General features: G+C 42.9%; 1 protein-coding gene across 1 annotated transcript; it reads right to left on the bottom strand.

Moving 5' to 3' along the window:
* Positions 1-198: 198 nt before the first annotated feature.
* ep400 (E1A binding protein p400) lies at positions 199-26,854 on the bottom strand. The gene is made up of 54 exons (XM_070903677.1): positions 26,782-26,854; positions 24,132-25,483; positions 23,908-24,015; positions 23,699-23,783; positions 23,324-23,443; positions 21,306-21,700; positions 20,895-21,194; positions 20,356-20,541; positions 20,073-20,213; positions 19,903-19,981; positions 19,677-19,714; positions 19,529-19,586; positions 19,293-19,382; positions 18,773-18,886; positions 18,475-18,662; positions 18,192-18,369; positions 17,943-18,079; positions 17,676-17,845; positions 17,217-17,391; positions 16,994-17,130; positions 16,406-16,592; positions 15,682-15,851; positions 15,380-15,567; positions 14,162-14,461; positions 12,109-12,282; positions 11,530-11,682; positions 11,212-11,282; positions 10,766-11,055; positions 10,260-10,462; positions 9,468-9,637; positions 8,383-8,579; positions 8,132-8,243; positions 7,653-7,973; positions 7,455-7,529; positions 7,130-7,264; positions 6,987-7,031; positions 6,572-6,725; positions 6,120-6,355; positions 5,795-5,968; positions 5,655-5,702; positions 5,415-5,551; positions 5,042-5,098; positions 4,875-4,953; positions 4,484-4,660; positions 4,330-4,375; positions 4,141-4,247; positions 3,757-3,958; positions 3,531-3,673; positions 3,092-3,331; positions 2,614-2,788; positions 2,285-2,445; positions 1,942-2,100; positions 1,769-1,840; positions 199-1,322 (listed from the first exon to the last, which is right to left on the bottom strand). The coding sequence occupies exons 2-54, from the start codon at positions 25,446-25,448 to the stop codon at positions 1,002-1,004; spliced, it is 9,495 nt and encodes a 3,164-aa protein (XP_070759778.1). The 5' UTR covers positions 25,449-25,483; positions 26,782-26,854; the 3' UTR covers positions 199-1,001.
* Positions 26,855-26,900: the final 46 nt, after the last annotated feature.

Genomic DNA, 26,900 nt, shown 5'->3' with positions numbered 1-26,900 from the left:
ATCAAAAGATTACAACCTCCAGATTTTGTTAGAACAAACCCGCTCAGTCTCAGCTCAGTGTTCATTCCAGCTCAGTGTGGAGGCTACAAATACTCGCTGTAACAAACCGGGAAATGCGTTATAAGAATTCACAAGATTTCCAAGTACTTACAACGGATTTAATGAAAAAAAAAAAAAAATGAAAGGAAAAAAGATGAATTTGTGTATAAAAACAAAACACTTTATTACAATTAGGCTGAAAAAACCCAATGAAAACACGACTACTTTACAAGTACAAATGTTTTTCATTGATATTTACAGTTTTTTTTTCTTGACATCAATAAAAAAAGACAAATTTATGAGAAAACACAAAATACTAAAGTACATGTTTACAGTGTATTTGCTGCAATAAAAAACAAATGACTAAAGGAACGTGCATTATTCTCCATTCAGTATCTATAGACAACAAGGGAATTAGACATAAAAGGGACTATTTATGAATACACTTATTCTAATGGATAGCTTATTTCCCAATGCAGAATTACCCATAAGCCTCAGCCTCAGATATCGGTTGAGTAATGTTATAATCATCACTCTGAAGGCATGACTGTTGAGTCTGTCGTTTGATGTACTGGGCAGTAGCTGTAGGGGAAATTTTTTAAGTTGTGGTAATTTCAATAAACATTCCACATTTCAGGAATCAAATAAAGAACAGAAGTAACAATGTTGACTCACTAAATCAAAATTATGGATCCCACCAGAATTATGGGCAGCAGCGCTGTGACTGATCTGCCACAACAGTCTGGGTATGAGCACTGAGATGGTTATGTGTTATGATGAACACAGTTATAATCAGGTTAAGATTAGAGATGGTTGGGGTGAGGTAAAGGTTTGGTGTGGTTAACAATGCGACAGGAAGTGTGTCTCTGGCATTAGCTGCCGTGGGATCCATAAGAACGCTTCAGTACGGTCACATCTGTACTGCAGGAAAACACTAGGTAAATTCTGTTATTGTGTGTCTTCTAGCTGCTCCCCCCGCTGGGCTTGGCAGGAGTTTTGGCCCTGATGCCACCCTGGCGAGCTTGACCCTTGGTGGGCTGTTGGGGCTGAGCGGGCTGCTGCACTGGAGACTCGGCGGCAGAAGGTGCCGCAGGCTGCTGGGCGGGGCTGTGGGGAGGAGGAGTCTGGATCTGGGGTGAGGTGGCTGCAGTAACCACCTGCTGCTGGATGATCTTCTGCTGGACAACCTGGGCTGTCGCCGTCCCAGCGGGAATCATCTGCACCTGAGCAGGAGCAGACGTGGCTGTCTGGGTCAGAGTCACAGTCTGAGGCTGCGCCTGGATCTGAAGAGGAACCACACAAACAAAACCTTTGTCCTGATGTGATCCATTCCACTGCATTTAGAAGCTTTATGGGGCTTTTACAAAGAGCTTACAAAGCCCTTGATGAATCATAAAAAACTTGAAAATGAAGTATCTGTCATAGTGTTAGCACTGATAAAGACATTACCAACAGACTATAAAAAGATAAAATCAGCAAATGTGACATAAAGGCATGTGGTGAAAGTGATGAATTAAAACGCTAATTCTTAGCACACTTTCCATAGCCAAAAGCCCACAGTGACGTTTAATCTTAAGCCTGGCCTATAAAGGCTCTCCCTGAGGATGTGAGGCTTCTAAGGAGGTAAAAATGTCTGTGATACAGCTTAGGAACAGAGTTAACCACGCGTTCAAGTAGTCAGCCAAACAGAAGTTATCTTTAGGAGCAATGTTCAGCCTAAAAGCCTTACCTGCTGAGAAGACACGATTTGTTGAATATTGGTGGTGGGTTGCTGCTGCACTATTTGTGGGAGCTTAGACATCTGATAAGAGAAGTAAACAAGAAAATCTCATTTCAACACACAAGCCCAAAGTTTATCTGCAAATATGTATTTTGCAGTAGTGACTGCCACTGATGACGTACCTGGATTTGTTGGGCTCCGGTGGGTTTCTGAGCCGGGGTGATGGATGTGAAGAACTGGGTCTTGATTCCTGGTTGGAGTTGGGTGGTGGCAGCGTAGGTCACCTTCTGCTGCTGCTGGGCTGGCTGGGCTGCCTGCACTGTCACCTGCTGGGTGCCAATCTAAGGCAAATAACAAAACTACAGTTAATATAGTAACTCCACTACCACAGTGGTAAGCAATACTGAACGTGCATGTATAAAAATGTCTTGTATTTCCTGCATTTCTTGCTTCTGTAGTGGACAACAGCCTCCTAATAAACGATCACGGGTGAAAATCCAGGGTCTGTTGGTGTGGTGTGTTTACCTTCTGCTGTACAGTGGCCTGTCCTTGCTGCGGCTGCCCTGCTTTCTGCTGGGCTGCGGCTGCTGCCTGCACTGCTGCCGCCTGCTGCTGCTGCTGCTTCTTCATCTGAAGCAGCTGCTGGACCTGCATCGGGGGGAAGGACGGCGTCAGCACAGGCCCACCTGACAGAGGGGGAGAAAGAACAACATATTGGAACTTTAGGACATTTCAGACGTTTGAGAAAACAGCAGCAATAAAAGCATGTCACAAAAAGGATGAGACATGAGGGGCAACGATCAAGTCAAAGTCATGAAAATGTTCACTGTCAAAGAGATCCAATAAGACTTCACCTGTTTTCTGGGCCTGACCAATAGCCACACTAATGCCTGCTACAGTGACTGGCAGTGTAGTGACACCAGCTGAAGAGACCACAGCTGGCACAGAGACCACAGGAGGCTTGGTGAGGGTCACCTGGGCCGTCTGTCCTGTCTGGGCCTGAATCTGGCCCTGAGTGGGAACTCGAGTCTGTGAAAAGAAACACAACCAGTATTAATACTGCCACAACATCAACCGCTGTCATGAACAGAGGAAAGAACAGGACAACAATACACAAAAATACACAACATCAGTCACCACTTACTCATTTCCTCTGATACAACAAGTTAAGATTTATTTCTGCAGGCAGATTGTTAATCATTATCTCGTCTTTTGTTTCATTTGGTGAAGGCCTATACTGCAAGGGCTCTCAATGACTTCCACAACTTCTTCTAAGTGCTGCAAATTCTGTATTTTCTTTTAATAATCAAATGATCCTTTCTACAGTCTTACCAGTCTGGTCACCTGCAGGTTGGCCACAGTGGTGCCGGTCAGCACGGCTCCAGGTCTGGGTGCTGCCACAGCTGCTAGCTGGGGATTGGCTTGGGCCTGTGCAGGCTGCACCTGGGTGGCCTGCTGGGCCCCTGTAGCCTGTTGGCCCTGGGCTGCTGCTGCTGCAACTGCTGCAGCTACCTGCTGCTGCTGCTGTTGCTGCTGCAGCTGCAACTTATGCTTGTGCATCTTTAACAGCTCCTGTAAACACACAGATTATCAGTTAAAGATAAGTTAACTATGCACATTTACATCTAAAATACTACCATCACTGCAATCATACTACCTCAGTTATTCTCGGTTACAGTTGCTAATATGTCAAATTTATCCAACAAAGACGAGCAGTGAGCCATTCCTTTGTATTTTGAGCAGCTATTGTGTAAAGATGCTGGTGGTGTACCTGGGGTTTGCCTACAGCTTTGATCTGTGGGGAAGCAGCCTGCTGTTGCTGCTGCTGTTGGTGCTGCTGCAGCTGTTGCTGTCGGAGCATCTGCAGATGGGCTGGGGTGAGAGGCTTTCCTTGTGGCAACTGCATACCTGTGGCTGGATGGAGGATGGTAGATATGTCAGATCTGTAAAACAGTGACGGCTACTTATCGGAGAAAAGCCTGTGTCCAGTTAAGTACCTGGTGTGACCTGAGTGACCAGAGGGCGAGTCTGTGACTGCACTGGGCTCAGAGTGGTAGAAACTACTGCAGACGCTGTCACTGGGTTAACGGCTCGTACACCCTGACCCGGAGCTATGGCGACCACTTCGGCAGGGGCAGCAGCAGCCGTAACGGCCCTCTGTTGTGCGTGGACAACCTGGGCTCCAGCTGCACCAGCAGGCTGGAAAAACAACAACATCGTCAGTAAAAGCTCCAACACTTGTAATGATCATTCTGTCTACAGGGTGTAGTGGGTGTGCATTCTGCTTCATGCCAATCCAAAGGCTATCTGCGTCATGAATTCTTGTTAGTCAGTAGGTGGCTGAGTTAAGCCAGAGCAGCAGTGATAAATGAATGACTCACAGACAGGGTGCCTGGTATGACTGGAGATGCCAGGCGTTTGTTAGCCTGGAAGGGACTTGGAGAAACTCCAGCTACTGTGTTCACAATCACATTCCCCCCTACAGTGGCTGGAAGAAACAAAGAGAAATGAATGAACTACATGAACACCAACCGCCCCGTAATGTGAACCATATGTGTGTGTCAACGTACCAGCCTGGATGGTTGTGCCCACAGTGGCATTTTTTATGGCTCCAGCCTGAAAAACATGAAACGTTGTGTGTAAGAGCCTTCACTGGGTAAAGTGGCGTGTTTTGGATCCCACTATACGTAGCAGCACATTGATGGAGGATGTTTTGATTCTCACCAGAACAGCTGCATTAGGCACAGCAGCGGCTCCACCCACTGCTGCAGCCTGAGGGACCTGAGCCTGAGCCTGGCCAGCAGCAGGGGCCTGTGCCTGGCCGGGTGCAGCCTGGGCCTGGGGAGCTCCAGTCTGCTGCTGCTGGGCCAATTGCTGAGCCTTCTGCTGCTCTGCAAGGGCCTGCAAACACACACACACACACAATGCACAAAATCAAACACAAATGCAAACATGTCAGTAAAGATGAAAAACAAGCTCTACTTTGATCTGGCTGGATAAAACGCAAAGCAGGTGCTCCTGATTCACGCTGCTACTGACCCTGAGGAACACCAGGGTAAAGACAATATGTTTTTAATATTTTAGTCTTGCTGTTTAACTTTTGCAGACAGATCACCTTTTTCTCCTTGGCAATCCTTTCAGCACGTTGAGATGCCACCTGAATGGGAGGTAGGGGCTTGTCGTAGCTGATTCCACTGAAGAAAACAAAACAATGTTATACTTTTGTTTTTATTTCTAGATTAAAGGTGTAGATGTCAATGCTACAAAAAAATGGCAACACACCTTTCTGCCAAGACTGAGGCGTGTTTGGGATTCTTCTGGAAGGGATTCATGCCGAGCCTGTGAGTAGTATAAATTAAATTAGTACATTTAAAAAGGACATATCCCATCTGAACCTGATTTCATTTTTTGGTTAAGATAGAAAATAACTGCTTAAAATGTAGAGGGTTTCTTGGTTTCCATCAGTCAGACTTTGGCCCATGCTACTGCCTTGCAATAACACAACAATGATTCACGCAGGATCAACCAAAGATCACATCATACTCAATAACTCAATCGTTGTTATGCGTGACTGTTTACACTTTTAGGATGTGCATTTTTTTCAGTTTTGGTGTTGATGATACTAACACGTTCATTCTTAATCACCAGTGCTTACAGTGGTTTGATTGGTGGGCTCCTCTTGCTGGCAATGATCTTCATGAGTTCAAAGCGGCTGTTGTAGAGCTGAATGTGAGTGGCGTTGTCATCCTGTGTGTAGATCTGGCAAGTCCTTAGAGGCCGGCTGTTCTTAGACTGAGCGTGTACATACACACAATGAAAAAAACAGAACAAAAGTGAAGCTAGGAATTCAACAGCAAAGACACATTTATCAAATACAAAGACCAGGATATAGTACCTTGTATATGCTCTTGGTCTTCTTCTTGGGGTTTGCCTCATACACCAACTGAAACAAGTTAAGAGACGTAGTTTAGACAAACAAATACAAGGTGAGTAAAGCAGTTTTACAGAAGAGTGGGGTGACTCTGTGTCCATTACCTTGCCCTCTTCCCTGGGAATGATGACATTCTCGTAGCGGTTGCGACACTGTTTGGGTGAGCGGTAGATGCGGCTGCAGGAGTTCACCACATCGCTCACCAAATCCCAGTTAGGAGTGTGGGCGGGAGACACGATTGTCAGGTTCAGAGGCAACTCCAGCAGCTGCTTTACAGCCTGTCAGACACACAGCAATGATATTTGGACACTGAATGTACATATCATATAACTTGTTGCATTAAGTGATTCAAGATTCAAGATTTATTCATTTCCATCAACGTAGCTTGGAGAGAAAGCTCATCGTGGGAGCTGTTAGTGGAGCCAGTACCTGAAGCAGAGCCCAGTCCTCACTGATGAGCCACTCTGGGTTGTCCTGGCCGGCCTCCATGGCAGGTTTAACCAGCGACGGTAGGGGCTTGGCAAAAGGTGCCTGCTGCTTGAGGGAGAAGTTCTTTTTCTGGTCTTTGCCCTCGCGGCGAACTTTCAGCATGCTGGCCTTTTCGAAAAGAGAGCGTGGAGGAATGACCGTCTCCCCATGGCCCTTCTTCTTCTTTCTGGCTGCTGCTGGACAAACACACCCGAGTAAAGACAGGGAAACTAAACATACCTGCAAAGACTCTTCGGCATGTATCTATTATTAAAATGTGTTTTAAAACTCCAGGATTTAGAACAATTTCTGGTCTGAAAGCAGAAAAAAAAAACCTTTTTAGATCAAAATAAATATTCTCAATACAGCAGATCTATATGTAACTAAATATGCAATCACAGATCTCCTCTCACCTGAGGGATCCATCTTGAGTCTCTTGTGCTCCTTGCGGACGTAGATAGGTGGCAGCTTGGACTCTGGCATGGGTGTGGTGTCATACATCAGCATCATCACAGAGTCGATGTAAATGTCGTTGTCATCCTGTGGTGGTGTGGGTGGAGTCCAAAGCTGTGTTGGACAATCACAAGTCAGAACATAGCCAGAAGACAGAGCGGGACTTTAGGAACTCAAAACAAATAAATGTAATAAAGAAAAGATCCAAATCTACACAATCCCACAGGTAATACAAGGATTTGAGTAAAAATTTACAGATGAAGTCAAGATAAATAGTTACTGATCCTAAAAAACGGACTATTATTAAATACCATGCAAAATATTATAACATAATTACATTTTTTTCCAGGAATAACATCACATTTGGTGTCTTACCGGCATGATTTCTGTATGGCCGTCCTCTGCATCAAATACATACTCCTGTTGAAACGCAGAGAAAAGGTTCATGTCAACAACAGTGCAACACAATCTACACACCACTTCTTGTTTGATTAGCAAAGCTCATAATGGCCACCCACCATGTTGTAGGCATCCTCTCTGGTGTAGGTGAAGAGATCTTCATCTCCCTCCATCATTTGTTGCTGCTCCTCCTCCTCCTTCAGCTTCTGTAGCTGCTGCAGCTCCCAGCCTCTCTTAGAGCACTCCAACCGCTCCTGAGGAAAATGAACACTTAACATGTCAACTTTATCAAAGGACAAAGAGAACACTGAAGTGCCAACATAGCAGAGCAGAAATGATTCGTCGACTATTGGACTGATTTCCACATCTATACTACAGTAAATCTGTAAATATATACCTCAAATCGATGAAATTTGTTACTTGTTACATAACAGTTTAAATTACCTTGAGGGCAGTTTCATCGTCACTGATGTGGAGGTACTCCAGGTAATGCAGGGCATACCTTTCGATTGGTGTGAGCTGTAAACGCAAATATAAACTCAGCAGGACCCCCCAAAAAACAGCATTTAATTTTCTTCTAACTTATTGCTTGTATTTGTTACTTTCTGCTTCCAAACTGTATATTAAAAAACGTGAATCTACCTGCTCCATGACTGCATTCAGCTCCTCTTTCTGAGCAGGCTCTTCTTTAGCTTGGCTCTCTGACTCCTGGTCATCCTCTGTTGACTCTTTGCCTGCTAACTCTTCTTCCTCCTCCTGCTGCTGCTGCTGCTGTTGCTGCTGCTCCTGCTCTTCCTCCTTTGACAGGGCATCCAGGTTTATGCTGTTGAGAGCCTGGATGTAGGGTCTAGCCACTCTGGGAGAGATGGCTTCAGAGGCCGAAGGCTCCTGGTGAAGAACCACAAACTCCTCCACCTTCTCCCCTGAGCCTGCCTCCACCTCAAACAGATCCTGGATTGTCCGCTACACAAACACACAATATCAGGTCAGTTACTATAGGTGGAATTAAAGTACAGTAATGGGTCTTGGTTACAACTTTACTGATTCATGCACAAAAGGCTTTCATAGTTAAATGTAGCATTAAGCAATTAAAAAGAATAGTGTTTGAGAGTTCAACTTACTTGTGTGAGGAAAGCCAAGGTGTAGTCAGTACCCTGGGCAGCCACCTCTCTGATCAGGTCCTTGGTGCCGTTCTTCAGCAGCTTCTCTTCAATGGAGTTCCCACTCTCCAACCTGGGCAATACACAAAAAAAAAACAGAGGTAGCACCGAAGTCCTTCAGTTAGTTAGATCTAGAGTTTTACCAGTGATGCATTAAGGAACACAAAATACAAGATGAACTAAAACAGTTTTATCTGTAGTGATAATATCACCTGTATATGTGTATATCCTTGGAACGTCCTATTTTGTCACACCACTCCTGGGTACGGGCGTCCATGCTGGGATTGAGGTCTGTGTCATAGAAGATGATAGTGTCCGCATCAAACACAGTCCCAACTGCAGAGCAGCAGCGGTTGGTCAGGATGCTGCAGAACACCTTCCTGTTCCTGTTAAACTTCTTCATATTCTCCTGCAGGGACACAGTGGCAAGCATGTGAACAGACTGGGACAAAGTCTAAGAACAACACAGGTTTTCTTTTAAAATGTCACTTATTTCATATATTTTCTTTGCTTATCTTAGTGGTTTGTAGTAAACCTTATTCACATTACATCCTTATTCATTTAATTTCCCCACAGGGTCATTAAAGTTTAATCTTATCTTTAATATCCATTTTGAGGTGACTGCTGCGGCCAATTAGTTGTCTGCATCTTTAGTTCCTTACAGCAACACCAGATCTAATTAACTGACCCAGAAACAAGAGGGATCCCATGATATACCACCAGTTAGACAAAATCAGGACAAAAACATTTAAGATTTCAAATTGACAGGCAGGGTAGAAACATTCTACACTTTGAAAAAGTGTGCAGCAGCAAATAGAAAATAACTTAAACCCATGAGCCCAGAATGTGATCTTCACTAATGTCTGCATCTCTTAAGGCCCCAGAAGGAACAGAATCCAGAAGGGAGGGAAGAGAGCAACACAGTTTGTTCCCTTGTTGAGCCAGAACTGTGCACAGAAAACTGGGAGGTCCTGGTGTTAGACAGGGAGGCACACAAAAGGTATGAATGTCAATGGAAGGGTAAAAACAAATTTCTGAAGTCGACTGGTGAATGTACCTGTCCATGTTGGATAACAGTGGTTTAAAAGTTTAATGCTGACTTGACAAACTTAAGTCTGACAGGGCCCTTGATGCAACAGGGTTGTTGCATAAAGTTACCCATTCTTGGGTCTCATATGACTGCTGGTGCAAACAGTTGACCAGCACATACGCAACACAAAGGATAAACAGTGTTACTAGGAGGACGTTTCTTATAAGTATGGCTTTTCAGAACCAATTTAACTGGCGGTGATTTTACCTGTCGTTCATCAGGAGTGAAGCTTTCATCAACCCGCACATAAGAGAGCTGCCTGTGATCCAGGAAGGCCTCCAGGATGTCTAGCATCTTCACCATCTGAGTAAAGATGAGGACACGACGGCTGTCTGTCCTAAGCTTCTGCAGCAGAATGGCGAGAGCTTCCAGTTTACCTTTGGAAAAGAAAAATATCAAGAGTTATTATTCTTGGCATGGTCAGATGTTTGTGGTGTTCCATCAATGTTAATCTCAGCTGCAGAGAGGCTCATTTTAGTTTTATAGTAACCATAACTATGTCTGAGTATAATGTGTGCAAATTAACAGGTGCATTTTTCTCTGTAACCCCAGTAGTTTTTACAATATTTACATGGAACTGCCCTGTCAAGTCTAGTCAATTTGTATTTATAGCCTCAAGGGACACCCTCTAGCCTTAGACCATTGACTCAGATACGGGAAAACTCCCTCCAAAAAACCCTTTAACAGGGACAAGTGGAGGGCAGACAGATGATGTCAGCACTGCTTCTTTTAAATATAGCGTACGGATGGCACTGCATTTACTGAGTCCAAGAGATGGTTGTGTATGGAGAGGCTATTCTTCTCTGGCAGAAGAAAAGTATACTGAGCACAAATGTGGGATGAGTTATTCAACCTGTGTAGCAGAGGGGTTACAGTGGTGTTTGTCTTACATGCAATACATATTAGTTTTTAGTTAGTTATGTTGTAGTTATTCTTGAAAGCTGTAAAAGTTTCATTTTGCTGCATGTAAAAAATTATCAAAAAGGTTGCTAGGCTAACCTGAGTCCATCTGCATTAGCTGCAGGTCAGGAAAACGGAATAGACGCCTGGATACCAAGTGGTGGATGTCAGCACTGTGGGGGACAGAGGCCTCCTGTAGTTGACGGTGAAGGGACTTCTGCTGAAGGCTGTAAGGAACCGGGGGTTTGGCTGCATACAGGTGAGGAGGTGGGGCTATAGCTGGAGGCACCACACACACCAGCCTAAAAGATGACAATAGTAGTCAAAACTGATGGGTTAACATATGTACATGAGATAGCCATTATTTGCATTAAGAAATGAAACATATGGAATTGCATTGTGATACTTTTTCATCTCTTTTACAAGATGGTGGAAGAGATAGTGCTAATTCTAATACTGCATAAAGAAAATTTGTTTTACCGAACCAAAGCAGTGCAATGTTCTGACAACATGTCAAGGGATTTAAAAGGTATTTCATGATGGTTTCGAACAACATGTGCAGTATAGAATAAAGGCGGCTTTAATGGCCTACTAAGCTGAAGTACCTCTTGATAAGGCTGTTGGCAGCCTCCAGGCGGTCCTCCACAGAGAGCAGAGTGGACTGCAGTGTTGAGGCAGTAGCCACGCAGGTTCTCTGGGCCCTGAGGCAGCTCTCTCTGCCCACCCACCTCCAGCCTCCAGCAGTCAGGGCAGAGTGACCAGGCTCTGAGCTCAAAGTGCATGCCTGCAGCAGGTCTGACCCATACAACACTCTGCGGCTACAGCGGTGCTCATTTGCTTGAAAAAGGCGGCTCAAACGCTCCTTCAGCTGCTGAGTCTTTTCTTCTGAAGACTCCTGAACATCACAGTGAGATATTGTACACACAACCACAATTATTCATTTTTATTCCAAAATGTAGTCTGCATGCTGTAAAATGATTTGACTTCAGATTATTAAAAAAGTGAAACTGGGCATTATAAACATGACTCCGGATGAAAGCAACGCACTGACCTGAGAAACAGCATGAGCTGCAGTAGTGAGCTTGGTGGGGGCTGATGTAGCATTCGCAGTCACACCCAAAGCTTAAAAAGAAATGTTCAATGTGAATAGAAGAATGAATTCTATCAATTATAAATTTCAAATGAGTGCTATTGCGAACACCAGAGTTAAAGCTATGGCAAAAGCAAAAGAGGTGTAACTGTGGGAACAACGTAGCATTTTATGTCCCACAAAAATGTATTAACTGTCAGCATTATAATATATTGGAACTGGATAATGTTACTAAATAACTGAATAAGAGATGCAGTATCTTCAGTGTGAATGAGTCACCTTGTTGGGCTGTTGACAGGGCAGGATGAGGTGTGCCAGGTGTAGCGGATGCGTTGGAGGCAGGAACAGCTTGTGGCATTGTTTGCATTACCATGGATCCCTGGGGCCTGATGATCTGCTGCCCTGGAGCTGACACAATCTGCAGGATGTTGCCTAAATCCATGACACATATTAAGCAACCAATATTAGAGGCGCCTTCTCAAAACCCTACACTAGCTAGAATGGCATTTAAGACCCACTATACTACCTATATCATAGAGTTTCTGATTCTTTCTTCAAATGAGAACACAGGACAAGGTATTTACAGAGCAGATATATAGCTATAGTGTATAGAAAATGCTATTTAATTTAAGTTGGACTTTAAGACGAAATGTTTATCTTTAACTGTATTCAAGATAATTCCATAAGGACTTTATTGGCTTTAAGCCTTTACTGACAGCTGAGAGAGGAGGGTGACACGCCTTGAGGACTGCAGACAAGTACAATAAGCTTCCATAATTTGATATAAAGATCTAAAAGGAAGGAAGGAATGAAGAGAATTATGTTTTAGAAAAAGTGTGACAATGGGATGTACATTACCGAGTGTACCTTGGAGCTGCAAGGGCTGTCCAGTCGTGAGCTGGCGGAGCTGACTGGGGGACAAAGTGAACTTGTTACCCTGAAACTGCAGAGTGACAGGAGTCTCTGGTTGGGAGATACGATTCTGACTGCCTGCTATGTTGGCCAGCTGGGCAATCTTCACCACATCTCCACCTTCAATGGAAAGGAAGAACAGATACTTCATCAAAGACAGCATTAAAACGTTTGCTGAAATGTCTGACATTTTAACAGTAAAACAATATACTCTGCATCAGTTAGTTAAAGGGTGAAAAAGACACAAGACATGCAGAACCAGGGTGGATTAATCAGAGGAACGAGCACAGCCGCCCTCCACAACAGAACCATAGCAGCTCCTAGTTTTACAAACCCTGAAGGGGAAAGAAAATGGCTACAAGGGTAGTCCTCAGGTGAGACAGAGAGCCTGAAACATACACATACAGTACAGAAAGCACTGCACCACACTGGTCACCAGGAGGTATACTTAGGGATTGGTGTCAAACAATGATATCCTATCCTATCCATTTATTTGACAATTCTTAACACTGGTTTAACCCTGTTTGTTCTGATTAAGTAATGCACTCACTCTGATTGGCCTTAAATGATAAAATATGTTAAAAGGTGTAAATGAGAAATTGAGAATTTATAAACATGGCCACTTTATGCATTTTTGGAAATTAACTACAATTAGTTTGGAAATGGCATAATGAACTTGGGTTTTGTCAGGCCACAACAAATGTTTCCATTCAGCTTTTATGTTTCAAATGTATGCCCTCTAATACAGGTGCCCAGTCCCGTGCCAATTTTAGGAAACGAACTATTCTGAGCCATCACAAAGAGCTCAGTGGTATTAGTAAATTGATTGATGGATAGTAAATTTAAGAATGTTTATTGAAGATATCAAATGTGTGAAGAAAAAGTTATGCACAAATATTAATAATAATATAGATTTATAAAATGTACAGAACCCAACAGCTACCAGACGAAAATTTGTTTGTAAAAATTAGCAACAGTGATGGCAACACATTGTGTCCGTCTAAATGCAGTGACAATAAGCACAGTAAAGGTTTTCAGGCTGTGGACCTGTCGATCTAAATGGTTAACATATAATTTCGATATACGAATTATGGTTGATAAACACAGTTATTTTTGACATCCCTAAATAGTTTGTTAATGCTAATTCTGTTAATTGATACACACAAGTTAATAACTGTTTTAAGTATTTACAAGGCAAAAATTGTTATTTAGTAGGCACAAGATATCAGTGTGCATAGATCATTAAGTTGCACTAATTTTAGCCAACACCTGCTGGGCTAAAATGTTTTTTAAAATGTGTTTACTTAAAAAAACACATTCAAAGGGTTTCAGAAATCTTATCCTGGAATTTTCGAAACAAGATAATTTTGAAAAAATGTTCTCCCTTTTTATATATTCAAATGCTGTGTGTGACAAGGTTTCTCTGTTCACATTTGAGGCAGAAAGGGTTGGCAATCTGTGGGACCATTTCCACATGCTTTGTAGTGATGCTCCACATCAGAGTGAAATAATAACATTAGCAAAGAAAAAAAAATGAAACAACCAAAGCTTTGGGATTTCTTCCTGCAGCTGGGCTGATGCAAGAGACAAAAGAATATTAGTAAACTGGGAGAAAAAATTATTAAAAAGAAGGGGGACATAATAATTAAATAGTATAGTGATGTGTGGTGTCACATAAGTGGGTTGTTCATAGTGTACATGCAGGTTTCGAGAAAGAAACTGGAGAATGCTGAGGCTGTGGAGATGCTGCTGATATGGCTACATTTATTTGACCATGAGTTGTCTATTGATACATGGCATCTCTGCCATTACCAAAATTGCTGCACCACCAGTGTGCTACCATTGCATGTTTGAATCTATGTACAAAGCCATTTCTCTGGAGGAGTAAAGACTCAACACATATCAGCAGTGCCCCAAGTGAAGGCCTCAGCATAGAGCAACCCATACTGCTGTGCCAGAGGTGGAGGGGAAATGCTGAAAGGGAGGGGAGGCCACTTACTAGGCAACCGTGCCTGGGCCTGGGATGTAAGAACCAGCCTCTGGGAAAGTAAGCTGGGCTGGATGGCATGGCTGGGGGCTAGAGCTGGCCTGGGGACCTGTGCTAATCCAGGCTGGCTGATGGGGGCTATAGATCCCACAACTGTGCCAGCTAAGGTCTGGCCCAAGGCCACAGAGGAAGCCCCCAACACATGCTGCCCAATGCCACTGTTCCCAGAGGAGGCTACAGTGGAGGCGGCAGTGTTGCTGCTGCTGCTGACAGGAAGGGTAGTCTGGGCTCTCTGAGTAGCTGTTCCAACCGCTGTGAAGTACAAGGCAATGGGGTATGGGACTACATGTTAGGGGTAACCCAATATTTAGTCAAGTCATCAGTACGATCAAACAGTTTCCGCCATATATTCACTCAGCAGTGGTGGGCCATCACAGCAAGCAGGATTAGGGATGCTTTTGATTTATCACTGATAAATTAATCACTGCTAACAATTTGATGAAACATATATTACACAACAATGAACAAAGTTAGTGTGACAGTGGGTGTATTCAGCGACAAACTTCACCCAAACTGCAGTCAGTGCCTTTTGCCTGCAGCTCTTCATTTTTACTATGACTGTTAGTTATATCCTACTTTACAATGTCACCACTTGCATAACTTTTCCATAACTTGTTTTTCCAATCGATAAGAAGTTATATCACAGAAGGCTGCAGCTGCCTTGCAATAAAAGCCTCACATTCAGCCTTACCCTTATGGCTGGCCTGCCCACCACTGCTGCATTGAAGTATAAATGTAATCAAGTGAAACCTCTGTGACTAGTGAAACCTGCCAGTCAAGGTGTCCCAAACCTCTCCATAGAGTAGTGAAAGAGGACCTATCCTTTAAAATTTGCAGCACTGTGCATAAATGTGTATATACTGTACATGTTTTTAAAATGCGCTGTAAGCACATATGATAATATATGAGAGTATGTATTTTTTAAACATGACACAGTAAATCAGGTTAATTTAAATCCAAAACAGCGTTACAATCATGCAGCATAACATTGTATAATGCACACATCATACTAGTATAAGCAAATAAGGTAAAGGCATCAAAAAACAGCTATGAGTGGTTAAGTTTGTCTTTTAAAGTTTGATGTTAGATGACACCATCTGGAATCCTTTAGCCACTGTGAAAGCAAAATGTCCTGTCCTTTACAGACTATTACCACTGAAATGGTCTTACCATGAGAAGTGGCTGTAGTAGTTGCAGTAGTGACAGGGGACTTGCCCCTGGTCTGCGCTGACTGGCTGGTGGTGGAGGCAGAGGTGCTAGAAGCAAGAGAGCTTGTTGGAGGACGCTGGCCTGCTGCACTTGTGATGGCAGCCAGACGACCTTCTGGTTTTGTTCCATACTGCACTGGCTGGAACAATCTAGTCAGAAATGTAATGATCAAGTTGTTTCAATGCCAGAATATCAATATTACAATATTATGTTGACATTTTAGAGCATTTTGGACATCAACCATGTCATGTTACTTGACTGACCTCATGGGTTTTATCGGGCATGGCTTGGGTCGTGGTGGTGGATCTGGACCAGTGTAGATCTCCTCTATGAGCTGTTGAGTGACCTTTAGTTTTGGTACCGACTCTTCAGTCTGATACCGAGTCAGTCTGTTCTCGTTATTGATCAAATCAAATATGGACATGTTTGCAATCTAGGAAGATGGAAAAACACAGAAGAAGTGGATCAATGCACATTGATGATACATTAATACGTTTTTTATTCTAATAATGACATTTTAACACAAAAAGAGACTCAAGATGCACAAGGTTCAAAATCAAGACGAAGGAATTGCATAATAATAAAAAACGATAGACAGGCAGGGGCTCAAACAAGAAGCACACAAGCCATATAACTAGAAATAAGTATTAAGCACTAAAAGGAAGGACAGTGTGGAGCCCAAAGTGATGTCTTAATATAGCTTTTTTTGTATGTCCAACACACTAATAAAGCAAGGTATCCATTTCATAATGCCATGAAACAGAGAAAGGCGTGAAAATCTTTACATTTGAGCAACTCCCAAATCCTTCATATTTGTACTTTGACAAATTATCTAAACAATTATTCACTTATCAAAATGGTCATGGATTCATTTTCAGAATTTTATGAACTAATCCATTTAGCACTGACATTCAGGGCGTTTAGACAGTTAAACAGGGCTAGAAAAGACCTTAATGCACATCAGCAAAGCAAAGAACAGGTGTATACCTTGCTTGAGTCATTTTGAAGAGCCCCCAGCACCAGTGATGGGACGTTGTATTGTAGAGAGGAGCAAAAGTAGGAGCTGCTGTTCTCTCTGGGTGCCACCAGCTCAGGGTGGTTACACACTCGCTGTAACTGCATCAGGACCTGAAGCACGCTGACAAAATGACCTGTCTTCAGCGCCTCCTGAGCTCTAGAGGATCACACCCAGATAGAAGACATAATTATGAAAACAAAAGAAAGATGCAACCAATATTTATAACATTTACTGTACATCTTGACACATTATACTGTATCATTCATCTTTTTTTCCAAATAGATAGATAAATAATAAAAGGTCTTCTTCACTAAAACTAATGTGTTAAAGCTAACCTGGACTGCCACACAGCCATAAAAACGTATTGTAATATATTTCCTAAGATTTCCTGATATATAGTATAATGTGTGAATTATATTTTTAGCATGTCTTCAAACTCCAGTACCTGTGTGAAGCCTGATTCATCCAGGGTGATATTATCGAATATTACTCTCAGTGCCACGGAAAACCTTGCATTGACATCACAATATAACTATCCATGTATCCAAACATCTCACCCTGGTTGAGTGAGGATATCCTCGTAAAGGCTCTTCTGTCTGGTGGAGAGACGGCACTTTAGGATGTGTTCGTACTTCTTAGGCAGCTGTTTCTCCACATCCCTTTTGGAGCGTCTCAGGATGAAAGGCTGGATCATCTACAGTGAAGAGTAAGAGGACTTTATACATAATGTGTATTTCAGGATTGCAGGTGAACATTCATGTGGCACATTAATAAACTCACCCTGTGCAGGCGGATGACCAGTTTGTGGCAGTAATCCTGGTTTTGGTCTGTGCCTGCCTTAACAGGGAAGTCTGAGTAGGCCCTGGTGATTCCTGGCAAAAGGAAGTGGATCATGGTCCACAGCTCCTTTAGAGTATTCTGTAGAGGAGTGTTGATGAGGAGAATCCTCTGCTCACTGGAAGATGAACAGAAATATCTAATTGAATCAGTCAACTGAGCCTTGTTACAAACATCTAGCAGAATACTAAAAGTGATTTCATAGAAAAAGACAAAAACCTCTGACATGAAAATTATCTCATCAATGAAATAATATTTTTAACCTTTTTTTAAATAACAGCTCTTAGTGCTGTGATCATCAGGGACACAAAAATGCATGTTAACCGTGATCCACAATAGAGATTGAAAATGTATCAACAAACTATAAGAATAATAAACTTTAATATTTATCATCCAGCTCACCTTCTGAGAGCAAAGACTGTTTCCCAGTGTTTCTCAGTCATGTTTTTGATGAGCTGCACCTCGTCCAGGACCAGGTGCCTCCACCTTCTCCTCAGAAAATGGCTCTGGTCTTTCATCAGCAGCTTGTAGGATGTTACACATACATGGAAGCTGTTGGCTTCTCCCCACCACTGTAGATCAGATGATATGTTATGACATGTACAGCTGTACAACTTCTGTATTGAGTAATGTCATCAATATGTGTTGTTTAAATACAGCAAAAACTACCATTCTCTTAGATCTGCGCTCTCTTCTGTTGCCAAGGTACAGGAGGATCTTAAGGCCAGGACACCAGCGCTTGAACTCCACCTCCCAATTTAGCAACTTGCACGTCCTTACTACGATAAGGTGGGGTCCCCAGATGCCTGTGGACAAAAACAGACTTGTCAGACTTGTCTTTATGACATCCAATTAAATAACATAAGAAAAACAAAAATATTCATAAAAAATCACATATATCTTTGAATAGAGGCATACCCTCTTGGCCAGCTAAGTGGGCCATGTAAGCCACTGTCTGTACAGTCTTGCCAAGGCCCGTCTCATCTGCTAGGATGCCATTGAGGTGTTTCTTGTGAAGGTTTACCAGCCAGTCCACACCAATTTGCTGATACTCTCGCAGCGACCCATGCAGTAGAAAAGGAGCTGGGCTACGGGTCTAGAAAAATAAAAGATCAGTTAAAAAATGCTAAACGGCATCTTTTTCTTTTGTGTGTGTGTGTGTGTGTGTGTGTGTGTGTGTGTGTGTGTGTGTATGTCTTACTGAGGAAGTGGTCCTGAAGCTGCCTTTGGGCAGGATGAGCTCTGTGGCAGCAGCCACTTCAGCTATGTCTTTGGCAGGCTTTCTATCAGAGTCAGAGGAAGTGGCTTTGTCAGCACGGTACTGGTCCACACTTAGCAGGGAGTCAATCAACACTGCCTCAGGTGGACTGCCCGCAGGACACCGCATTTCTGGAAAATGAAAAATATCAACTATTTTAGAGTAACATTATTCACAACCATTAGCTAAAACGGGTATGAGGATGAACATGACAATTTCATTTTTCAATCACAAAAGGCACCTTCAGTCTCATCCACGTCATCCTCATCACTATGTCGACTAGGCTGAGGCCACTCAAAGCTGTCTACGTAGGCTCCAGCATACTGCTTCATCAAAGCATCCAGAGGCATCTCAGCTAAAAGCCAAATACAAAAGCATTTGGGTAAGCAATACAGACACAAGGACACAAAGCAATTCTGGTACTTGTATGGAATAAATGGTGTAATACTTTGTATTAATTAGTAATTTGTTGAGAAAAGAAAAGTATATATTGCCCAAGATTATTTGCACAGTATAAATACCAAATGTCAAACTCGTTGATTAATAATTCACAATTATGAGCAACAGTAACACTACTCTCAGCCGTATAGAGTGTCAGTACATGCTGTGTACCAGTTGTGAAAAATTGGATACCACTAAAGCCTGGTTTACTGATAATAGCAAATAATAACATATTATTAATAATATAACTAAACCCATTTATCCCCCTTAATCCTGTCTCTCCACTTATGCATAGACAGAGAAGTAAAATAAATACGTACCATCTTTAGCAAGGTCAACCAACTCTGCTTTGTGGTCTGCTTCCCCCTCCATGGCCTCCTGTTCCTCTATGGTGCCCTCTTCATCTGGGACTAAAGGAAAAGACAAATAATGTTGCAATGTTACAGTTGCAAATAATTTGGCAGAGTAAAGGCAACTGTACAACACCAACTGTATAGACTCTGAACTTCCATGTTATTTTTTTTTGCCAAATGAACCTTAATGGTTTGACACATACCATCTTCATCAACCAAGGCCGAACTTGATTTTCTTTTTTTGGTTGAAGTCGCCACCTCCTATAAAAATGAAAAAATATACATCAAAAATATAAATGAGATGCAATAGGTGCATTAGCGTCATAATTCATGTGTGAGTGCAGCACTTACCTCTTTATCAGCCTTCACTCCTGTTGACTGACCAGGTACTGTAACACAAATAATTTAAGTTCAATACAAAAAACCTGGTTATTAAAAACATAGTTACAGATGAGGTATATCACCATAGTTGAGCTCTGAACCGCAAACAATGGCTGGGAAAGTAAAGGTTCATGATATAGAGCAAATATGTTGTTTTTATGTTATGTTATGATTTATGTTGCTCAGTGGGACGTACCTTTGGCTGAGGCTTTTTGTAAGCTGAGTGCTTTGAGCCTCTTCTCATAAATTTCAAACTGGAGTTTGATTTCCACAACCTGACAGAAACAATTTAAATAATACACTGTATTATTTAGAGATCATGTCATGGTTTCACAATTAAGAAAATAAAGATATAAATAAACGTACCTGCTCAATGTTTGACCAGAAGAATTCCACCTCTCTGGCAATCGTGCTGGCAATGTGACGAAGATGAATTTCCCTTTCTTTCTTTGACCTCTCTTCACTTTTCTTCTGCTCTTGATGGTAACGGGCACATGTGCGAACAAGCTGTAGCAGAGACACATGAGATAGTTTGGCTTTTAACAAGACATCCGTTTCTGCAGTGGGTTTTTCTGCTGAACTGTGAGTTCTTTGGTTGTGCTGTGTAACTTCACATTTCTCCTTGTGAATTATTCCATCTCTGCCATACCTTCTTAGCAGCAGCCTCTTTCCATCTCCTCTCCTGGGCAAAGTCAGCTGCCATCCACTGCATCTCCTCCAGGAGGTAGTCCCAGTGAGACTTTGGACGTGAGGCTTCCACTAGCTTGGGGAGCCTACTGGCTGACCACTGGCCCTCCTTCCGTAACTCAGAGATGCGCTGATGCACTTGACTCTCCTGGGAAATAGAAAAAGCATGTGACATCAGAATAGAAATCAAGAATATTCATTCTTTCATTCTTGTTTCAGTTGCTCCAGTAAGTGATAGGTTGTTGAGCTCCAAAATTAAAACCATATTCAATGAGCATACAAGATACTGCACAAAAGCAGAACATAGAAACAACTGACATTATTGGGCATTGCAATAACCATGTCGATTATTCTTATGTATCAAATGCCATTATAAATAACTAGGAGTTATTTGCTTCCATTAGGAAAAAAAGAAAAAATGCACACAGTATTGAAGATTAAAAGGCGTAAGTGTATAAAGGCACTGAATCTATTCAGGCCAAGATAATTTGCAGAACTCACCAGTTTGGCCTGCTCAACTTGTTTATCTTGGGAACCCTCCTGTGAGGACTGCATGGTGCCACTTTGACCAAAGCCACCAATTTTGACCGCAGATATGCCATTGGTTCCAGTCAGTTTGGACTGGGTGTTTGGGTTGATGTTAGAGCCAAGAGGGCGGAGTGGACTTGCAGTATGGGGGGTTGGAACAGAATTGGGAGCCGAGAGGGTAGTAGGAGACATGGATGTCATGGATATTGAGTTGTTCATAATCCTCTGAACTGGCTGGTTTGACTCTGTACCAGGGCGAGCGAGTGCCACCGTCTATGAAGAAGGGAGAAAACAATATTCTTAGTAGGACAATTTGCAGTCTCACCATTTAGAGTTCACAAACATATATGAAAACTGTATGTACATGGTTTCAGGTAGACTGACCGCTTGTCCTGGCTGTAGTATGGCCTGGGATTGTTGCTGCTGGGGTTGCAACTGGAGATGAAGGCCTGGCTGCATCTGCTGCTGCAGTTGGGCCTGGAGCTGTGTGTGTGGGTTTACCGTGGCCAGGACAGGCCCACCTGCCTGCACCTTCACCTGTGCCTGGAGCTGACCACCAGACTGACCGGTGTTCTCCACTAACTGAGCCTGCTGAGAGAGTGTCATGGGCAGGCCTGACATAGGGAGGGCACCTTGGGGCAACCTGCCAGGCAACTGGGGAGGAGGGGTGTGCAGGCTCGCTGCATTCTGCACTGGAGGTCCTTTGGATGGGTCGTATTGTTGCTGGTTCTGCTTCTGTCCTGCAATCTGGACCGCTTGAGGAGTAGGCGGCATCCCGCCTGTACACATAGTAACCAAATTATAGGACAAACAAGGGGGTAGTACAGAAATCAAGTTGTCAATCTTGTCCTCCCAAGTCTTTGGAAATGTCTTTTTGTATTCTTGGTAGAATAAAAATATATATTTGAGAGACCCCTTTAGAGAAGTATCATCTTTTGAAGCTATTAAGTAGATAATGAAATAGTACTTTTAAATTTTAAATGACTGTTTGAGCTCCAGCTATTAGAGCTCCTCAGAACCTTGCCTTAAGGAACTAGATGTACTGTATGAATCAACAGTAGTGTACTACTTTCTGATGATCAGAGCGGAAACTAATGAAAGTCATACAGCAAAATGGTTACAGAAGAAATGAAATCAATGTGAGAATCTACATGTCTCTCAAATAAAATACTACTTTGATTAATGCAAAACCAAAACATTGTATTTCAAATGTTGAGAGAATGTGGTTAAAAACATCAAAAAATATACGTGCAATAAGAGAGGCTTTTAGAGGAAAAATAGAAATGTTACAAAGGAAAATGAAAAAAAAAGAACTTCTGAAAATAAAGAGACAGGGAGAAGAAAGGGGAAATAAAAATATAGAGCGGACACTCACAAAAACACCATATGTTTGGCATGCATGAAGCGATGTCATTCTAGCAGTAACCAAGGCATCTGGATGCCTCACAAAGCAACAAAGCACAGAGGTGAGCAAAAGGACAAACATGGGGTCTTGCAGACAGCAAGTCTGAGCGGAGCTGTGCACACTAAAGCAGCGCCTGCCTTACCTCCCTGCACGTCACACCACCTTGCCTAGACGCCATCAACACCTGGCCCTGACACACCCAAACCACCACAATCGCAAAAACCTGTGCCGCGAACGCAACTCCTCCACATGATTCCCCTCCTACTTAGACTGAGGGAAAGAAGCCAAGTCAGAACAAAATGCCATGAAATAACATGGAAGGAAATCAACTAAATGTGAACATGAGATAAATAAAGACACTCTTGAAGACGTAACGTATGAATTAAAGATTGATGATTTTGAATCCCTGTTGATGATGCAAGGACGGACAATCGGACAGGGAAAGACTTGTGAAGGAATGACGATGGGAAACCAAAAGGAAGCATGACACGTGGATTCATAAAATGGGAAAACAAGCAAAACCCATTGGAAAGTGAATATATTCCCACAGGGTTCCCACTTTCTGTGTTCCACTTCCAAATTAGATGAAAATCCATCAGCGCGGGAAGGTCTGTCCAAATAAAGATGACTAACAGGAACAAACTTCAGAAAAGAAGAGATGGATAACGACGGATGATCAACAGTTAAAACAAAAAAGGAAAATCATAAGACATGGCATCTTCCCATTGAGTGGCTACTCTTCTTCAGACTTGGGTTGTCTTCTTCCCCATTTATCCTGACAGAGAGAGATGGTGCTGGTACAGCTAAGTCTGAAATTCCTGTGGACTGCTGAGAAATCCAGCAGATGGATGAAGATCTGTTTGTTGATGCTGCTTGAAGTTTGTTTGTAGAAGATGAATGTTGTGATTCGCTTTTTTAAATCTCCTTAGTTTGAGGAAGGGGATACGTCCAGCAGCATCGAACAGAACACAGAACGGCCTGGTAGTAGCACTCCTACCTTGCGCAGTTGGCATAAGCTGCTGGAGTGGAACGCCAGGTGATCCTAAAGGACCTACACCAGGATGCTGGAAAATCAGCCCATGGCGACCAACGTCAATCCGGGACCTCTTAGCCTGATCTGGGATTTAAAACACACAATACCCTCATAACGCAAAACAAAAGCACTAAGCACAGAGCAATGACCTTCTGAAGACCTTACAGGTCACCTCTCCTTCCTCGGGTTAAGACTTCAACACAGAGCGCTAGTAGAGGATGCCAAATATCTAAAAGCAGAAGCAATTAGAGGGGAAAAAAGAAAACAACAGAAAACAAAGTAAACGGGGAGGAAACAAAGCAACATCAGAGAGACAGGAGTCTACGATCCTTGCCCTACCTGCTTGAACCATAGCCTGTTGCCTCTTAAAGGCATCCATGTCACCAGGGTTTGTGATGGTGCCACCAACAGTTCCTTGGTGTCCCTGGAAAAAACAACCTCTGAAGAATGAGTGAGGGCTTTCCTCTTACAAAAGATTCTCAATAGGATTTTATTTTAATTTTATTTTCACTGTAAGAAGTGCTTAAAACAAGTGTTGCCTCTATCACCTGAAACTGCTGCTGGACAGAGAAAGCTGCGGAAACATTGGGAGGAAGTTGTGTTGATATGGCAACTGGTGTAACTGCTTGGCCATCCTTTCCAGTAACAACCTTTACCTGAAAAAGCCACAGATTTGAAAGAGGAACAGTATGCATTGGATGAAATGCATGTACAGTTCTTTAGTTGTAAAACTCCTACTTGATCTTTCACTAAGAGCCAGCCAATGTAATACCTCATCATTAATGACCTCAGACTGTTCTTCTTCTTCCTCTTCATCTTCAAGGTCCAAGTCGTTCTGTCTCAAGTAAGTATACAAGGGAACACAGGGCTTCTTCTTAAAAGCTAGATAGTCCATCATGTTCCCTTGGAGGTGCTGCAGAAAGAAAAGCTCAATCAGGTATTCTTTGAACACTTCTTTTAGGCTCTCCATCTTCTTGGTGTGGTGGTCCAAACACTGTTTTCTCAGCTGGGCAATCTCTGGAGTAGAAGGAGCAATTTCCTCTAACTTCTTGGGAACCTGCTTCTTCAAAGTGCCCACAGCCATGCTGGTGGGTGCAAGAGGATTATTGGGGATCCCTTGGGATGGGCTGGTGAGGGATGGGCTAGAGGGTGGAATGGAGGAGGGTATACTGAATGATGCTGTGGCTCCTACTCCAGTAACCACACCCTGTGGCGTCTTGTCAAATATCATAGGGCGTGCCAGCTGTCCTTGAATGATACTGCTTATCTGTGGAGGTAGGTTGGAAGTGGTGATGTGACCAGGGCTGCCCAAAGTGGGGAGAGCAGTACCGGTGGCCACCGGACTTTGAGGTCCAAGGTGGTGGATGGTGCCTCCAGTCTGTGAGTGAGGCTGAGAGAGCCGGCGTTCCCTCACAGAGCCTGGTGCTCCTGGAGAAGCCAGCTGTACCTGGCCAGGTGTGGCTGGGGAAATCTGGGCCAGTCCAGGCCCCTCCTGGTAAACAAAGTGGCCACTTCCCGATGGACTGCTTAAACTGATTTGCCGTACCAACATACCAGCTTCAACAAATCGTGTTGGACTCTGTCCGCACACACCCAATGCTGTTGCAGGTGCTCCTGGCCTTGTCACACCTTGCAAAGGAACTGGGCTGTGCTGGGTGGGACTTTGGGGTGGCATGGGCTGGGGCACAGGTGAGGTGACCTGGATGTAGGAGGATGGAGCATGCTCAAACCTCCACTGAGGTGTAGTATGCTGGAAGCCAGGGGATGCTGGGTTCTGGATGGGGAGTGGGGTTAGGGTGATCTGCTGGTTACCAGTCACCATCTGTCCCACATTTTGTAATGTGATGTTCATGTTCTGGCCAGTGACTGGGCTACGACTCATGATTATCTGATAATTGGGCGACTGTGGGGCTGAAGGGCTGGCAGCAGAGGAAAACGTTGTCACAGGAGATTGTGGGTGGTTAACTGTAGCTTGCTGCTGTGTCGCTGCCATGGTGGGCTGCTGCTGTTCCTCCGCTTCAGACCCACTGACAGACTTGGATCTCTGGAGCTGTCGTTGCATATTCTGTGATCCACTTCCATGGTGCATTGCGTGACACTGTTACTATGTCTAAACACAATAATCTGTGGAAAGGGCACAGCAAAGCACAACAATAAGTGATTTCTAATTATTGAATCATGACCCTTTAATATCGCTGGGTGTATTAAGTCATTGATGGTAGTATTACAACTTCATGACCAGTGGGGCTTCGTGGCTATATTAATTTTCTTTCATATGATTTTACATCATTGTGATGATGTAAATGACGATTGTTTTGTTCCTTGATTTGTCAGGTATTCAATTTACTAGATTAACCTAAAACAGACATTCCTGTCAGATTATTTTATCTACAAACTATTTCTCAATTGATTTAACAGAAAATGTACCATATCATAATATATATCAACATCTTGATATAAAATGACATACATTGTGGCAGAGGAATTTCTCCATATTACCAATTTCTTCTATTAAACTGGTATGCATAACCGAAAATATGTATACTCGCACACACACAAACAAATACATTTACACCAATATAGAAATATAGAGGGCAGCACACTTCAGGGTTGACAGCTGGGACATCACATATTACAATGTGATTATTAGATACAGATATGTGTGTTAATGGCAAATTAGGCAAGGGCTGTTACCTTTAAGCCCAGAACATACACCTTGCAAGCCGTTACATATTAAGATGTTTAAAGAGCACACCTTTGACGTAATATAGCTACAGCCCGTCTTTAACAGTACATTTGCATGCTATTAGACAAAATATCTATATCGCCAGATGTCCTGTATTGGGAATGATGAAGTTGATCTAGTCTCATCTTCCGCTGTGAATAAGCCATAGCCAACATCTTAAACAAAGGTGATATACCGATCCATGTGATGGTGATTTGTACTGTTACTGTAGGCCCATGCCAGTAAATTACAGCGTTAAGGTATTCGCAAATTTATTATATGCTAAGTACTCGTTTTTACACCGCAATGCAGACATTATAATTACAACCAAAATAAACTACACATAGTAGTATTTCCTGGCTACTGGCTTAAATTGTCATTGTTTGTTACGACGTTAACGTTCGCTCCCACTTCCAGTTTCGCTCCGGGGCGTAACGTTAGCTAACGCTAGCTAGCTAGAAGCAATTATTAGAATAATACCGTGTGGGTTTAGGGTTGGGTAATAACTATATTGACAGTAGATTACGAATATGAAACTGTAACATCCGCAATAATGCGGTTTGTGCAATTTCAGCAATTACGATGATCCTTCCTACGGGACGCGTGCTAGCCAATGCTAATGATGTTAGCTTGTTATTGCTAGCAGGCCAGCTGCTAATGAATAAATACATTTTATCACCTCAAGGGTGTTACTTACAGGGTATGGGGCTTCTGTAGTAGTTTCATAAATCCTAAGTCATATTTACAATGAGTCACATGCTGTAACAAATGTTATTCCGCGAAAAAATAAAATATCGATATTGCTAGCGGCTATTC

Source organism: Enoplosus armatus, chromosome 4 (genome assembly GCF_043641665.1).
Source record: "Enoplosus armatus isolate fEnoArm2 chromosome 4, fEnoArm2.hap1, whole genome shotgun sequence".
Classification (NCBI taxonomy): Eukaryota; Metazoa; Chordata; class Actinopteri; order Centrarchiformes; family Enoplosidae; genus Enoplosus; species Enoplosus armatus.
The sequence above is the reverse complement of the archived record's forward strand: the minus strand, read 5'-3'. Positions and strand labels throughout refer to the sequence as shown.

What these genes read in the sequence shown, in the direction of transcription:
- ep400 (XM_070903677.1), bottom strand. Translation starts at nt 25,448, where the DNA reads ATGCACCATGGAAGTGGATCACAGAATATGCAACGACAGCTCCAGAGA. An exon ending in ACGATGAAACTGCCCTCAAG is followed by an intron (nt 7,265 to 7,454) that starts GTAATTTAAACT and finishes CATTTTCCTCAG; the next exon opens with GAGCGGTTGGAGTGCTCTAA. An exon ending in TCATACCAGGCACCCTGTCT is followed by an intron (nt 3,959 to 4,140) that starts GTGAGTCATTCA and finishes TTGTTTTTCCAG; the next exon opens with CCTGCTGGTGCAGCTGGAGC.